The sequence below is a fragment of the Urtica dioica genome, chromosome 6 (assembly GCF_054948205.1).
Source record: "Urtica dioica subsp. dioica isolate 48M chromosome 6, U.dioica_male_clone48M_v1_H2, whole genome shotgun sequence".
Lineage (NCBI taxonomy): Eukaryota > Viridiplantae > Streptophyta > Magnoliopsida > Rosales > Urticaceae > Urtica > Urtica dioica.
This window is the reverse complement of record NC_142761.1, coordinates 8452276-8462975: the sequence shown is the minus strand read 5'-3', so window position 1 is coordinate 8462975 and position 10700 is coordinate 8452276. Positions and strand designations below refer to the sequence as shown.

At 36.5% G+C, this 10700-nt stretch overlaps 1 protein-coding gene across 3 annotated transcripts; it reads left to right on the top strand.

Moving 5' to 3' along the window:
• Positions 1–2216: 2216 nt before the first annotated feature.
• LOC149393273 (acylamino-acid-releasing enzyme-like) lies at positions 2217–10275 on the top strand. Of its 3 annotated transcripts, none has more exons than XM_089616858.1 (18): positions 2217–2374; positions 2744–2919; positions 3006–3315; positions 3971–4192; positions 4279–4497; positions 4610–4684; positions 5092–5227; positions 5443–5594; positions 5717–5799; positions 5886–5995; positions 6076–6154; positions 6320–6497; positions 6599–6659; positions 6783–6905; positions 8884–9081; positions 9403–9471; positions 9587–9663; positions 9747–10275. In XM_089616858.1, exons 1-18 carry the CDS (start codon positions 2223–2225, stop codon positions 9811–9813), a joined length of 2487 nt encoding a protein of 828 aa, XP_089472984.1. In that variant the 5' UTR covers positions 2217–2222; the 3' UTR covers positions 9814–10275. The 3 variants fall into 3 exon arrangements, with proteins under 3 accessions (XP_089472984.1, XP_089472983.1, XP_089472986.1); XM_089616857.1 differs by having other exon boundaries at positions 2738–2919; XM_089616860.1 differs by lacking the exon at positions 2217–2374 and adding an exon at positions 2555–2647.
• The last annotated feature ends 425 nt before the right edge of the window (positions 10276–10700 follow it).

Genomic DNA, 10700 nt, shown 5'->3' with positions numbered 1-10700 from the left:
GGAATTCAAGGAAGGAAGACGGATTAGGAGAAAGCTTGAAGAGTTCAGTAGTTGAGCCAAAAACTGTAAGTTTCCTATGAACTTGTCATTAAAATACTGGTTGCTTGTCAAAAGCTCTTAATATCAATTAATTAAGTAATCTAGATCTTATTAATAACCATGTTTTAATTAGCTTATGATACGTAATTAATTCTTTTCGCATTTAAATGGTTATTTGAGGTGCTAAAATCACCAACACTAGGCGCCAGCTTCAATCCATATAAGGCCGTTTTCAGCTTGTAAACATGATCAAAATGATGTGGGTCTTCGAAGCCCTCGGGTTGATCCAAAGAGACTTCTTCAGTGAGGTAGCCATTCAGAAATGCACTCTTGACATCCATTTAATGAAGCTTGAAATTCATATTACAAGCCATAGCAAGTAAAAGGTAGGTTGCTTCCAGGCGAGCAACAAGAGCAAAGGTTTCTTCAAAATACACACCTTCTATCAGAGAATAGCCTTGAGCAACAAGTCTTGCCTTATTCTTGGTGATGTTGCCTTTTTCATCGGATTTATTCTTGAAAATCCATTTGGTGCCAATGACATTGACATCAGCAGCACACGAAACAAGATCTCGGGCATTGTTTCGTTCAAACTTACCAAGTTCTTCTTGCATGGCCACTACCCAATATTCATCAACAATAGCTTCTTGAATGTTTTTGAGCTCAATGATAAAGATAAAGCAGTAATAATTAATCATGTCTCGTTAATTGAGAGCAGGCCTATCTGTTTCTTCGTTGTTCATAAAGATCACCAATGATGAAAGAAATATGATTCTTCTGAATTCTTAAGGATGGTTACAAGATGGGAGTGCTGGGAGCTCCTTGAGAGAGTTGCTTCTCATTCAAGTCCTAAAGAGATTTATCATCAGATGAGCCAGGAAATTTATCTTGAAGAGTTGCAGAACTCTCTCCTTGACCAACTTCTTGAACAACCTGGATGAGATTAGTTGATTCAAAAGTTGGACATTGTTCATCATCTGGAGTATTGTGGTCGTCACTGTCTTTGATGGTGACATTAACTTACTCCATTCCAAAAGTCGCATCCAAAAGTCTACATCTGTTGCTCATGGATGCGCCTAGTCGTATCCAAATGTCACATCCATGTTAACGATCATTTGGCTAGATTTGAAACTAGTCGCATCCAAAACCATTCTCACCAAAACGTGAAAACAGTAATATAGACATCACTCTATAAAAGAGCGACATCGATTGTGCGTAAACATAAAATAAGCACTTATCATAGTTGTCACTTTTCTTTAGACGGGAGTCTGAGTTGAGCATCTTCACATTTTTTTAGTTGACTTATTGCATGTGAAATAGTTCGGATTTGTTGCAACATGTGTACAATACTTACGAACTCCTTCGTCGCTCATATTTCATATACCTACATATTCATTTCAAAATTTCAATCAATTTCAATTCCAACAATTTCATTTATAATAATTTCAATTCCAAGCAATTTCAATTTCAAGTTTTCTACCTTATAAACCAACAAGTACTACTCAAACAATCATTCAAACATAAACTTACTTAAAAAAAAAAGAATTTCTTGGTTAAGAATATGTTTTTTGAGTCGCCGTAAAAGGTGGTGATTCGCCGGAAAAAGTGGTGATTCGCCGGAAGTCAATAAAAATTCTAAAAAAATATATAACATAGATTTTTACAATACAAACATCAATATTATATGAAAAAAATCAAATTACTCAGCAAAATCAAAAAATAAAATCATGGGTTTAGGTTTATAAGACGAACCCAAAATCGGGAGGGATGTCGCCCATTGTCACCAATTTTGTGATGATTTTGCACTCCGCCGTGTCGAAACGAATGGAAAGACACCGATTTTCGCTGGCATCTACGTGGTCACCTTCGCTGACCTTCGAACGGTGAAACTCGCCAGACGCCTATTGCTTCACTAGACTTTCACCAAAAGTCCACGAGATTTAATGTGTTTTGTTCATTAAAACGAACGAAAAGTGGCGGTCGTTTTTTGTTCGAATGACGTGTCGTTTCGTCGGTATTCGAATGACATTATAAAAAAATGACAAACATAATATTCGTCGATCATTTTTATCCCGGTGGCGGCGTTGCCGTCGAATTTTGCCGAATTTCAGCGGTTTTTAGAACACTGGTTTGTACTTTGTAATATAAATAGTTTATCTCAACAGTTTAGTGTATTAAATTGGATGAGTGGTATGGGTAGCCCAATAGTTTACTCATCCAATTCGGCTTGGCGTGTCAGCTCGCGATTCCCTCTTCCCATTTTCTCTCAATCATCACCACTATCCCCTCTCACTCCCCGTCTCAGACTCACCCTCTTCTCTCAACCTCTCTCAACGTAACTCTCTCTCTCTCTCTCTCTCGCTTTCAACATTTTGGTTCAGTCGCTCTATATATAGTTAGTTTTGAATGGTTGACTAAACCCTCAGATTGTTTGCTATAATTGAAGTTTTTTTGTTTTTTTTTCCTTTTCCTAATTTGATTTTTAAATTAAATGAAATGAAACACAGTTGAACGAATAGAGTCAATGGCTTAATCAACTTCCAGATTATAATTCAGGTCCTGTAGTTTCGATCGCGGACTTCTTGAATTTTCTCTGGTGTTCTTAAAGGTTCAATCGTACGATAAGTTTGATCACGTGTCCAAAGAATTTGTTGTTCAATGAGAATTCTGGCTTTACTCAGAACCGTTTCCTTGCCAGTTGCAGAGCTAGATTGCCGAAGCCAATAGCCATGGAAGCTCCCAAAGCCGATTCAGCGAAAATTTTTCCCATCGGATTGGATTCCACGACAGAGGAAGAGTACAGCTCTCAGTCAAAGTTGCTTCAGGATTTCACTAGCATCTCCAACATCGATAAGGCTTGGACTTTCAAGTCAGACCTCGGTACGATTCTGGAATCGACATCTTCTCGCGAATTACTATCTATGAAAGTGTAGTTTTATAGTCCCCCACTCGATTTTTTGGTGCAGGAAAAGGTTCGCATGCAATGTTCTTAGTAAGTCAAGCGAATCTTCTGGCAAACAAGAGGAGGAAGTTTATGCTTTCGGCTCAAATCTCGAAAGAGAGTACGGATTCTGTGAACTTTGAGTGGGCCCCATTTCCCGTTGAGATGACGGGTGTTTCGGCGACTGTGCCGTCGCCGTCCGGAACGAAGCTTCTTGTGATTCGGAACCCCGAAAGTGACTCACCTTGCAAGATTGAAATCTGGGGGCCGGCGCAACTAGAGAAGGAATTCCATGTCCCGCAATCTGTTCACGGATCGGTGTACATAGATGGATGGTAATTCGTTTATGTGTTGTTGTTTTCATGTTTCATTCTTTAGCATTACTAGGCTATATGTTTGGTATATGAAAATCGTAGAATTTTACTTGGATTTGTTTGGATTAAGGAAAAAAGATCTGAAGGAAGATTTGAGGGAGAATTGTATAACTAGAACATGAACTTATTCTTACTGAAAAAAGAAAGGAAAATTAAAATTTCGGGGAATTAACCCCAAGTGGTTGGTCTAGTGGTAAGAGGGATCATCGGGACCTTGTCAGTCTCCTGATAGATAGTGCCAGGGCCTCATGGATTTTAGCTGGGTCTAACTTGGATACCACGGCTATAAATAAAAATCATAGAAAATTCTTATGTGTGCGAGATTTCATTTTCGTTGTGTGAGACACGCGTGCTTCGTTTGTCTTCCTTAAAGTTTCCGTAGTTTTTTTTTTTCTCTCGTTAAAATGATTTTAACACAACCAAACTAGAATGATAAAATATAAAGGAATCTGCTTTTTTATTCTCAGATTTTCGTAAAAATCCGAACATAATATAGAATGATATATTTTAGCTTCACTCAACCTTTCAGATCCCTTAAATTTTTTTATTTTCCCAAGTCAAATTTGAATTCCAAGCGTAGGCTAAGTACGGTTTACGAGTTTCTTTTCCGGTATAGGTTTGAGGGGATTTCTTGGAACTCCGATGAAACACTCATTGCTTATGTTGCGGAGGAACCGACTCCCACAAAGCCCGCATTTTGCGATTCGGGCTATAAGAAAACTGGCTCGACAGACAAGGATTTGGGTAGCTGGAAAGCACAGGGAGACTATGAAGAGGAATGGGGCGAGACATATGCCGGGAAAAGACAGCCTGCGCTTTTCGTGATCGACGCCAACAGGTTTTTCATTGCTTCATTATAATTTGTTGTAGCTAAAATGTACTTTTTAATTTTTACAAGAAAACTTATTTTGTATTTGTGGGCAGTGGAGAAGTAAAAGCAGTGAAAGGAATTGACAAGTGTTTGAGCGTTGGTCAAGTTGTTTGGGGACCTTCAAGCAAAGGTCTAGACCAGCATTTGGTTTTTGTCGGGTGGTCGTTTGATACGAGAAAGCTCGGAATAAAATACTGCTATAACAGGCCTTGCGCGTTGTACGCAGTTAAAGCGCCATCTTATGAACCAGAGACCAACAATGGTGATCCTAAGTGAGTTTCGTTTTTGCAATGTCCATGGATTATGAGCTATGTTTTGCTTCTTATGACATCATTCATATCCGTCTTTGAAGTTTGAACCTCACTGAGTGTAATGTTCTTCCAGAGATGGTTCAGCTGTAATCTCGCCTGTGATCAATCTCACCCAAAGCATCAGTAGTTCCTATTTTCCACGGTTCAGGTTTGTATCTCATACTAAAAAACATGACTCAAAATTTGTATTAATTAATTATGTACTACCCTAAGTCTCTAATTTTCTTTTTATCAAACCCGCGCCTGTTTCAAAGAGACAATTCTCCAGTGTTTGGAAGAACTTAATTGTTTTTGTCTTTTCACATCTATAAGCCTCGTTTATCTTAGAAGGCCGTATAAGATTTGGAGTGACCAAATTGAATATACTAATTCCAGTTTTAATCATAATTTGATCTAGTAGTTGAGAGTGTTACTCCCCATCCTAACATGATCTTTTGTTGGTTACTTGAGTGTTTTCTGTCATTGACTCAAATATTAGCTAAATAAATTAGTACGTATCAAAATTTGGAGGCTAGTTCGAAAATTCATATTCACGTTATCTATTTTTTTTACCAGCCCAGACGGGAAGTTCCTCGTGTTCTTGTCTGCAAAGACTTCTGTGGATTCTGGGGCACATTCCGCAACAAACTCACTTCACAGAATCGAGTGGCCAACCGATGGAAAATTGTCTTCTCTGAAAATCGCCGATGTGGTGAGCTTTTCTTTTCCTATATCAATGCACTAGACTTGCTAATATTTGGTTGATCTCTATTTCATGATATGATTTGTACTTTACAATCGTATTGAGCTAATTAAAAAGAAATTCCAGATTATTTTCGTTGTTTTAGAAGGAATTATATATTTTCAAACTCTTTCCTTTTAATTAATTTTCCCCATTAACTAATGATGCTTTTATACTCGTTGAAGATTCCCGTTGTAATGTCCGCTGAAGATGGTCAGTTCCCGGGGCTTTATTGTTATGATATTCGTAGCAATCCATGGCTCTCTGATGGCTACACCATGATTTTATCGTCCATCTGGGGAAGCCGTCAAGTGATACTTTCGGTCAATGTGTTGAGGTAACTATAAAACAAAGTAATATAACTAATTACTTCAAAATATTTGCCTTGCTTTTAACATGGCTTATATGTGTAGTTTTTTATTTTTTATTTTTTATAATTTTATTTAAATCTAATCACAGTGGAGAGGTATCACGTATCAGCCCAAGTGATTCGGATTTTTCGTGGAGTATTCTTGCATTGGACGGCGACAATGTTGTTTCAGGTAACTTAAAGTTCTACATATATTTATTTCGATATATGATATATTCTATCTATTTTAATTTTATTTTAATTTTTGGATTTTTGAAGTCTCAAGCAGTCCAGTAAATGTTCCTCAAGTCAAGTATGGAAGACTTGTTGCTAAATCGAGTTGGAGTTGGTCAGAAGTATCGAGCCCCGTATTCAAAGTCTCCGAGAAGGTCAATGTTTGACATTCTTTTCTTTATAATTTTAGATTATGTGCTAACAATTATTAAACAATTGAATCATCCCCTTGCAGGTCAAATCTCTGCTGTCAACCAGTCAGTTTGAAATTCTTAAAATCCCAGTGAACGATGCTTCTGATCACATCACTGAAGGTATTACTAGTTATATCTCTTCCGATCATCGCTTCAAGTCATCAGAGCAAATGAGTCAAACAAATTTTCTAAGTCATTACAATGGACAAATTGAGTTCTTATATCTTCACAAGACCTTCGAATTCCAATGACAGTTTATTTTGTTTTTTTTTCTAAATATTTCAGGGGCAAAGAAACCTTTTGAAGCGATATTCATGTCCTCCAACACTAGTAAGAACGATGCTTGTAATCCACTGATCGTAGTACTTCATGGTGGGCCTCATACCACGTCATTGACATGCTATTCAAAGTCCCTCGGATTTCTCTCTTCCATAGGATTCAACTTGTTAATTGTCAATTATAGGTACGTCCTTAAAACTTCTTCAGTATCTCAAATCCTATTGCTCTGTGATTTATTAATCTCTCTGTTTCTGGATATCTCGTCTGCGAATGTCATATTCTCAGGGGCTCATTGGGGTTTGGTGAGGAAGCACTGCAGTCTCTACCAGGGAAAGTTGGGACTCAGGTGTGCTGATTATCGAATTTCATTCTTAATATTGAAATGTATTTATCTCTCAACCATAGTTTATGTAGTTTCTTGTCCTAAAAGCCTTGATTGATTTTTCTTTTTATTATAATTTACGAGCAGGACGTTAATGACGTACTCACTGCCTTAGACCACGTGGTTTCCATGGGACTTGCCGATTCGAAGAAGATCGCTGTTGTTGGCGGTTCCCATGGTGGTTTTCTTACAACCCACTTGATTGGCCAGGTTACATCTTTTCTCTACTATCTATATCACATTTTATTTTAATGTATTCCGTCTTAAATTATGTATGAATTCGTTAGACCGGGTTTAGGATGATTTTAGGTGATTTGTATATCTTCTTATTAAGCAGAGAGATATTAGCGATACTTATTATTATTATTATTATTAGAGAAATTGCATCAGCTACCACCATTTGATATATTTTTTCAATTTCCCACCAAAAGCTTAGTTTGGCAAAAAATACCACTAAGTCACTTGTACAAATACAATTTTACCATCAACAATTGACGTCAACAATTTATGTCAATTGTTGACAATAGATATCGATTGTTGACATCTATGTCAACAAACAGAGAACCAAAAAACTCACAGATGTCAACAATAGATGTCAATTGTTGACATCATATTGAGGGTAAAATTGTATATGTACAAGTGACTTCATAGTATTTTTGGCCAAATCAAAATTGTGATGGGAAATTGGAAAAAACTTATCTAATGGTTGTAGCCGAGGCAATTTCTCTTATTATTATTATTATCTAATAGATTGCCTCAACTACTACTATTCGATAAGTTTTTTTCAATTTCCCACCCAAAGTTTAATTTGCCCAAAAATATAAGTAAATCACTTGTACAAGTACAATTTTACCCTCAACATGATGTCAACAATTAACATCTATTGTTGATATCTGTGAGTTTTGGGTTCTCTGTTTGTTGACATAAATGTCAACAATCGATATCTATGTCAACAATTGACATAAATGGTTGACATCAATTATTAAGGGTAAAATTGTATTTGTACGAGTGACTTAGTAGTAATTTTGGTCAAATTAAACTTTTGGTGGGAAATTGAAAAAAACTTATTAAATTGTGGTAGTCGAGGCAATTTCTTTTATTATTATTATTATTTTATTATTATAATTATTATTATTATTATTATTATTATTATTCTTCTTTAGAGTTGTATTGGTGGTGGTGGATTGGCCTATTTCTCGAATCGAAGGCCGATTCAGTGTATCATCAAGTTCATAATAACAATAATTAGCAAATTAGTCATATTTACACTTTTAGATTGCTATTTAGCCAATCTTTAATAAATATTTAGAAAATAGCCATAATGATTACGTGGCAGCATGTAAATAACCACAAATTTTCAAATTCAAAATGTAAATAGGCGCGCCTTTCGCCTTTTAGTCAGCATACCGCTTCAAGGCTTACGCCTGGGAGTGTTTCTGGCGTTATGCGCCTCGGTCGAAAAAGGCGAGCGCCTCTGGCGGTCAAAACGCCTGAGAATCGCCTTTTACCGCCTTTGAAATGGGAGTTTTTTAAAAAAAAAACTGGGCCAAAATAATCAGCCGGGCTTTTAATTCGGGTCTTTTTAGGTTTTTTTAATGACAATTAACTATAAGTAATTAAAACAATCGGTATGTCAACCGTCTCACGCAAAACTCTCTCTCTCACGTTGATAAACTGCGCTCGTCCCTCAAACTTCTACCGACTCTCAAACTGCTCTCATCCCTCTCTCACGCTGCTCTCGTTTATAATGTAATCTCTGTGTCACAAGTCACAGCAATGAGTCTAAAACTCTTTTTTTAGTTATTGTTTTAAAACTTATGAAAACTTGAAAATTACTACGAATTTTATATATATTATATATTTTCTATATTATTTTTGAGGCTTACGCCTCGTACCGCCTAAAGGCTTACCGCCTCCGCCTAGAAATGGATTTCGCCTAAATTCCCGCCTCCGCCTTATTAAACATTGGTTATTTACCAAATATTTACTTAAGATTGGATAAATAGAAATCTAAAAGTGTAAATATAGCTATATATCTAATGGACCATAAATAATAATATCTACTTTCTGTTGTTAAATGTAGCCTTGTATCTCAGTTTCTATAATTAAACCATTTTTCTATTTTTCATCCTAACAAGGCGATATATTCAACGTATAAGTCTCATTTTGTTTTTGTGAATTGTGTCAGGCACCGGATAGATTTTATGCGGCAGCTGCGAGGAATCCAGTTTGCAACTTGGCGTTGATGGTCGGCACGACGGACATTCCTGATTGGTGCTATTTCGAGACTTACGGAGTCCGCGGTAAAACCTGCTTCACTGAAGCTCCTTCAGCAGAGGACTTGATTGCTTTTCTCAAGAAATCTCCCATTTACCACATTTCTAAGGCAAGGATTTTTCTAGTTTCGTGTTCAAGACAGAGTAGATCATAATAAGGAGATAAAACAAAATTGACACGGAAGCGCTACAATTTAATGCGACGACAAGGAGTTACAGAACCAATATACAATCTATCTCTCAAGTCCTTTCAGAGTATTTCGGCGGGAAATATTTTTACTTAGGAGCTTAATTTATTCGACTAGTTTTACCATTGCAATTTTATCTCCCAGGCCGGGACGGTTCTAGCTTAGGCACCGAAATTTTTTTCTTTTACCCTTAATTTTTTTTTTTTAAATTTTTTAACATTCATTCTCTTTTGATCTATGAAGGTGAAAACACCCATCCTATTCCTTGTGGGTGCTCAAGATCTTCGTGTTCCGGTTTCCAATGGGCTTCAAGTAAGTAGACATTTTCACTACATTGACTCCTTTTCGTGCACTTTTTAATTCTTTTTCGATTCGGATTTTTTCACTGAGAGAGAAAAATGCTTAATGATGTTCATTGAATTCGCAGTACGCTCGGGCCTTGAAGGAGAAAGGCAGAGATGTCAAAATTATTTTGTTTCCCAATGATGTTCATGGAATCGAAAGGTTTATAAATATATATATATTACTAATTTAATCCGATTTCGATCGTCTTAATAATATACATTATATTCTCTTTTATTTGGCAGGCCGCAATCTGACTTCGAGAGTTTTCTCAACATCGGAGTCTGGTTCAAGAAGCATAATAGCCAATAAAGCAGGTTTCATGATTGCACATGAAAATATGAAACAAAAAGTGCAGTGATTTAAGTCGATGATGACTTCTTGTTTTCCTTGGGAAACATTTACCTGATTAATAAAATGAAATCCACCTCGTTTGATTTCTCTAAATTGATTTTGAGGTTTGTGAAAGCTATTTTTTGTGGTCCATAAGCTCAATAAGCTATTAGAAGAACCGCCAAAGCTATTAGGTTTCAGTAACTTTGCAAGACGGCCACCATAGATGAAAACAAACCACCAAAGCAAACAAATGGAAATCAACGTCAAACGAGAGTACTCCGGCTTCTTTTTTTTTTTTTTTTTTTTTTGCAAAGAGGCTGATGAAAAACCAGAAGAGGACCGCCACAACCCGAAGAGCACATGTTTCTCCACCGAACACTGTCCGACGTAAACGTGGGCAAAAGGGACGGAACAAAAAGGAATTTTCTGTTTCAGTTGCCTAAATACCGGAACCAGAATTTTCAGTTTCAGTCCCGCGAATAATGGTGGAAAGGAAATTCCATTTGCCCACACTGTTCCAATATATATATATATATATATATATATATATATATATATATATTTCCAATATATATATATATATATATATATATATATATATATATTTTTGAAACGCTTGGCATATTTTAGTTTTTATTTTTATTTTTATTTTTTATTTTTTATGAGCAGTACAAATAATAATTTTTCGTAAACGTTTACTCCGAAGTTGAGCCCCTCGCTGCTCGCATCGCCAAAGCCCCGTAGAAGGACTTGCTTCCAAGAAGTCGCTCCTTGGGTGTACAAGTACAAGCTCATCTCCATGAACTAGGTTTGAGGTCCATGATATCTCCTAGTCTTGGCTGATCAGATTCGCTCATCATCTG

Coding starts and splice junctions, on each gene's coding strand:
- LOC149393273 (XM_089616857.1), top strand. CDS start 2,223: ATGAGTGGTATGGGTAGCCCAATAGTTTACTCATCCAATTCGGCTTGG. Junction 2,920..3,005: donor GACTTTCAAGTCAGACCTCG/GTACGATTCTGG, acceptor TTTTTGGTGCAG/GAAAAGGTTCGCATGCAATG. Junction 5,800..5,885: donor CGGCGACAATGTTGTTTCAG/GTAACTTAAAGT, acceptor GGATTTTTGAAG/TCTCAAGCAGTCCAGTAAAT.